Source organism: Plectropomus leopardus, chromosome 24, assembly GCF_008729295.1.
Source record: "Plectropomus leopardus isolate mb chromosome 24, YSFRI_Pleo_2.0, whole genome shotgun sequence".
Lineage (NCBI taxonomy): Eukaryota > Metazoa > Chordata > Actinopteri > Perciformes > Serranidae > Plectropomus > Plectropomus leopardus.
In genome coordinates this window covers 5,192,526-5,198,525 of record NC_056486.1, presented here as the reverse complement: position 1 = coordinate 5,198,525, position 6,000 = coordinate 5,192,526, and the positions used below count along the sequence as shown (strand labels likewise).

At 41.0% G+C, this 6,000-nt stretch overlaps 1 protein-coding gene across 1 annotated transcript in view; it reads right to left on the bottom strand.

Moving 5' to 3' along the window:
* Positions 1–203: 203 nt before the first annotated feature.
* Positions 204–6,000, bottom strand: part of LOC121962663 (semaphorin-5B-like) — a 28,668-nt gene continuing 22,871 nt past the window's right edge. Inside the window, exons 17-22 of the mRNA XM_042512908.1 lie at positions 5,163–5,384; positions 4,916–5,086; positions 1,881–2,030; positions 1,507–1,542; positions 624–835; positions 204–477 (exon numbers count right to left, since the gene is read on the bottom strand). Of these exons, the coding sequence (XP_042368842.1) occupies positions 316–477; positions 624–835; positions 1,507–1,542; positions 1,881–2,030; positions 4,916–5,086; positions 5,163–5,384 (953 nt within the window). The 3' untranslated portion in view covers positions 204–315. The remainder of the gene's footprint in view (positions 478–623; positions 836–1,506; positions 1,543–1,880; positions 2,031–4,915; positions 5,087–5,162; positions 5,385–6,000) is intronic.

Below are 6,000 nucleotides of genomic sequence, written 5' to 3'. Positions count from 1 at the left end.
ATGAATTTTTTTAAAATGTAAGTTTTTGTTTCTGTTGGTGCCAAACATTAAATTCAGATATATCAACACCTTGGCATAAAACTGAAATGATGCCTGGCAAGATAGCATAAAAGATAAGTGTAATTTGAGTGAAGCGAGCCTTTAAAATCTTAGTAACAGATTTTTAAATTTGTCTCGAACATGAGAATAATTTTGGTGTTTACTTCTTGACCAACAGGATAATGTATCTAAAATCTTTGTGTATTTTTTGAATATGGTGACACTTTAGGGTGGTGTCTGGGTGAGCGAAGAGGGTTTTCTGAGCCGGGCCTCGTCTCAGCTGTGCATGTAGGTCCTGCAGGGGGAGTCTGGATGGAAGTCGTACTTGCTCAGGCTGGGAGGGTAGTAGGTGGTGGTGAACATGTTGCTGGAGGGCAGCGGGGAGGGGAAGTGGTTGCACGTCTCGTCGTTCACGTGGAGATTGTTCTTGTTTAGCGTCTGTAGTGTGGAGACAAGAAAGAAAGGTTCTGTGTTTAGATAAAGGCACAAAATAAATCACTTTTCCAAAACTGAAACTCTGTTCTTTAACAGTCTGAAAAAGGTGAAAGGAGAGTAAAAGCTGGAAAATAATTAAACCAGCCCACCTTAAACTCCATGGGGATGTACTTCTCGTTCTTTGGCGTGGCGTTGCCCTGCTTGTTGTAGGTGAGGTGGTTGGGTGTGCTGGGGTGGATGACCGCTGACTCTGCTGACGGTCGGTTCAGTTGGTGGCAGTAGGTGTAGCCCAAAGCTGACAGTAACGCTGCTGCAAAGAAACTGGCCGAGCCAACGGCTACTAACTGGAACAAAGTGAAGGCTGGAAACAGAGAGGACGGGTGGGAGGGGAAAAAGGCAAAGAGAGGATGAGACAAATGTCAATCAAGTGGAAAATGTGGACCGAATAAGAAATATGTAACTAAATAAGAAATATGTTTAAAACTAAACAATTATAACCTTGGCATAACCACCACACTTAATATCATTGCAGTGAAAATGATAAGATTTTATGTCTTGGCCTAAAGTCTAAGAAGGACAAACAGCTGGACGGACTACTGACTGTTTTTGGCACCATGAGGCCCTGCTGCCAGTGGAGCAGGGAAGACGTTCCCTCCATCATACTGGGACTTGATGTCACCATCTGGCTGCTATCTAACTTTATCAAAAGACCAATACTCATCCCTCACTTTGCTCAGTCCCATGTTGCGTTGGGAAAAAAGCCACAAACAAAAGTCAATAAGCTGCCAACTGTGTGATACACATCAGGTGAAAAAGAAAGCCAATAACTTTGCAACAGTAACTTGGAGCTGCTTCATGTTCAGAGACTCCAATTAAACCAAAGTGACATTGATTTACTGTGGATGCAAAAGGAGAGTGAAGGCATAAAACCCGGCAGAATTTAAGTGGAGAATTGAGGAGGTGTGTGAGAGCCGAGAACAAAGTGTAATAATTTTGGGAGAGTGAATAGAGACATCATTTGTTTTCACTCACTTCCACAGCTCTGGTCCTCCTGCCCGGGTAAAATAACTGGAGACAGACAGAAACGAAAACAGAGAGATGGAAAAGAAAAACATCAATGCAGTGAAGTAAAATTATTACAGCCCCCAAAGATCAAACAACACAAAGACCGGTTAATTTCTCTCAAAGGCTTCACTGTTCTCGAGGTAGGCAGAATGCTGACATCTTCATTAATTCATCTTTTTAATTTCTACACGGAGTGAACAAGTCAGCGTTTGCTGTGTCTGATTAAACTTTAGTGTAACTCGGACTGGATTTTTCCAGCTTATATCAGCAACAGTCTGCAGCAATTTACTGTATGCAGCAATTTTATCCCAGTAATTTATTTTAAAAAAGCATGTGCTTACCTGGCACCTCGTGAGGCTGGCAGGGTCTGGACTGTGTGACGTTACCCTGGCAGAGGCTGGCCTCAGCCTGCTGGTCCTCACCGCAGCGACGAGTGCGATGCTGCCGACCTTCGTCATCACAGTCCCCCCACTCTGTCCACTCACCCCAATCTGAAGAAGAGTGGACAGAAATAATAAGCTTAAGATTGAGTAAAGAGAAATTGAAACAATATTGTGTAAACAGATTGACTGAAATGTGTTGTCAGCTGTAACTTAGCTGTAAATCCACAATTTATTTTGGACACAAATTCAAATTTATTTCTAAATCAGTGTCAATATGTATGCGTCCAACCTGTTTTTAAAGTGACCATTTCTATATCAGTTAAACACCCCATATTATATTTTAGGGGTTGACCGATGTCGGTTTTTCAGGGCAGATACCGATTAATAGTAGTCAATGAGACCAATAACCGATATTTGGAACCAATATGCATTTACAATAAAAATGAAAATCTTTCTGTCGATATTTAGAATTTTGAATATGACAAACTCCAACACAAAACTTTCTTTGAAAAACTGAAACTTTGAACATCATACATAGCAAGTTCCCTGCAACTTTTTTATATAGTCAAGTGAAATAAAATAAAATGAAAATAGCTCCCTGAGGTTTTACAAAGTAAAGTCCCTCGCATGCTGACGCTTTCTTTGTACTTTTTTATTAATTAATTTTATCTGCGACCATTAAAATAAAATGTCAATACAGATAATCAGCAAAATGCCAAATATCGACCGATAATCTGTCAACCCTTATTTCATTTAATTTGTGAAGAATACTTTGTTTTTCTCATATAACTCCACAGTAAAGCACAAAACCAAGGTCACAGGGGTCCGTGTTTGATAACAGCAAAACTATATTAAAACATCCATTTACAAAGTCTCATTTACCAAGTCAGGAAACTAATCTATGCTTTCTTCAAAGCCAGACCTTGTTGAAAAAAACTTTAGCCCTCAAATTAAAAAAGGCATTTAACTGGAGTGCAGCTGAATTATGATACCTCGTTCACTCCATTTCTGCTGTCAATGAAAATGCTCAGGAGAAGGAGTAGGTGTTTTTTTTTTTTGTGCTTCCTCGTGATACTGCTCATGACAGGATTCTTCATTTTGAGTCAGCTGTGTTTTGCATGAAGTACCCTCTTGTGATGAGACATCTTTAAACAAACAATGTGCACTCAAACAATCAGCAACAACCTGAAGTAGCCACTAGAAGTCTGTTTATCTCCTGTGAAACCGAGTGACCAGAGAAACTGTGTGTACGATCACCAAGTGTGCAGGCTGAGTAATGTTGGCCGCAGAGTAATGGTCATCATCCATCAACCACCAGTTCAGCCTCCTTGTGTGTCAACTGGGTCTCCTTTGTATGATGAACAAAAGCTTAAAATTGATGAGTAGATGATTACACCAATTGGATGCCCATGTCTCTGCTCTTTTTTTAAGGATCAAAAAGAATAAGGCACACACAAGTTGCATCCATCCATATTTGAGTGAATGGTACAAATTTGAGACTGTTTTATTAGCTGTCTTTTTTACTGTTTACTTTCTGACTTTCATCCAGTGCATGCTGGGATAGGCTCCAACAACCTCAACCCAAATATTGATTCACCACTTGCTGTGTGGAGGAGATTTCCCAGCAGTACCCACACAAACACCATTATTTAATCTGGAGAGACAGGGTGAATCTGTGGAGTGTATTTATGGTCTAACAATTATGATAAATGACAACAAACTTGTAAAGCACTTTGGAAATAAAGTTACAAAGTGCTTTACAAAGCCAGACAGCAGGACAGAGATTAAAGGGATGGTTTGGATTTTTTGAAGTGGGTTTATATGAGGTACTTATCTATAGACAGTGTATTACCTACAGTAGATGGCGGTCGGTGCACTCTGTGTTTGGAGAAGCAGACAAGAGCACCGACACAGAAGCTGAGCTTTGTGCAGCTGTGGACGGGAGCAGCAACAAAATGTGTTTTAAACACCTAAAAAATGAGTTTAAATCCCTTTTTACACATGCACTGCTAACCAGAAATTATCTTCACATTACCAGGAGGAGCTGTATGTGAAAATACAAATGTCCAAATACAAATGTCCAAAGCAGTTGGACTGGACATTAAACACACTGTAATCACACAGCTCCCTGGTACAAAATCTGCAGAATATAAAATGTGTGAATACAGCAGGTCATTATCCAGAGTATCCATAGTGAGCAAGTGGGCGTGTTGATGTTTCTTGCACAAATCTGGAAGAAAACTAAAATTGGTGGTGGTGGGAGACTCTGTTGTTGATGACCAAATTGGGAACCAGCAACAAAACAGCAGCATAATTCGTGTCATGTCCTGCCTCCTGCATACACTACCCAGGCACCACCCCTCACCTAAACAATGGGGCATTTCCAGTCGGTGAGATTCGCCTGGCATTGTCCAGATTGTGCAGGAAAGAAAGGCTTAAGTGTATACTATATTTAGAACATTTTAGGATAAAACAAGATAAGACAAAACTTTCTTCATCCTGCGGGAATTTGGTGTGGAGCAGTTGCCATACAAAGTTAGAGGAGTGCAGGTACGAGTGCAATATTCAAAAAATGACACAGAAAAAGCACCTTTTTAGCAAATATAAAGTAGAATATATAGCAAACATATACTAAATATTAAACTAGATAATAGTAAGATGCAAAATATAAAAACTGGAAGATGTGAAAGAGAAAAAAGAGAAGCTGCAAATTGGTGCAAACCAATTTAACCTCTTTACCTCGCCTCCTCACACAAATACACAAACGAACTAACTGATTGAGGCAGCGGTAGACCAGCAACTCCTGTGTTCAGCGAGGTAAAATGACTATTTTCATAAAAGGAACCCTGCAGTCCCCGTCCACAGCAGCCTCAGTGGTACTCCTGGCTGTTTCTGACTATGGATGTCTTACACAACCGCACTTCAAAAAATCACAACAATCCCTTAAACATTAAAAAAAATAGGGTTTAAGAAGTGGCTTTACACTGATTTACCTTCACAAACGTGTGTATTACAGAGCGCCTCCTCAGTGTGTAGGCCAATACAGATGTCTCCCCCATTGGCAGGAGGCGGGTTGCTGCACGTCCGAGTCCGCTGGTAGTGTCCGCCCCCACAGCTGGCCGAGCACTGAGACCAGGAGGACCAGCAGGACCAGGCTCCACTTACTGCAACACACACACAATAAACGTCATTTATGTAATATTTATATTCTGAGTTACACCGACAGAAGCTCGCTGTTACCTGGACACGGTTTAGTGTTGCAGTCCTGATACTCCACTGGGGATCCCACGCAGGCGCTGGGATTGGTTCTGCCCTCTGTGGTCGAGCAGCTACGTTTGCGCGTTCGGAAGCCTTTGGAACACTGCTGAGAACAGCTGGACCACGTTTCCCACAATCCCCAGCGCACACCTTGAGGCTGGGACAGAGTTCGCCCGCTAGTCTTCACCAAGTCTTCAACCAGAGCTGAGAATACACAGAAAACACATCTGATTTGCTTAATAAGAATCCAAACGCCTTTAAAATGCTCAATACAGACTGATTTTTAAAAATCCCTTTCACATGATGGGTAATGAAATGAAGCGATGAAACCGACTGAAACAACTTTCATTCAAAAAAACGAGTGAAAGCTGATTTTCACATCTTTTGATCCGCCCTGCTGAATGAGTGAATTGCTCAGGAAATCTAAATTTTCATTGAGTTCAAACATGAACTGCAAGATTTTATCTTTTTATTGCCAAACTCAGCAGACAGACAGCCTGTTATGAAACATTAATTAGTGAGGTGTAATCTGGGCCACGTTGAAAAATGAACTCGTTTTCCGTTACACCCACCGCACACACACACGCACACACAATCAGAAATTATTTACATATGAATGAGGAGTTCTTCCTGAGGCTCTTAATGGGGACAGCAGAAATATTTCACAACGACAGCAGCGACAGAGACTAAAATGAAACAATAAAATGATGTTTTCACCATGTCAGCCTAATGCATTTTGGAAGTAAATGCCTAAACATGACTTTATATCTTGTGTTTTTGTATCAAAAAGATTCTGTGAAGGGAAAGTAAGGAAAAGCCA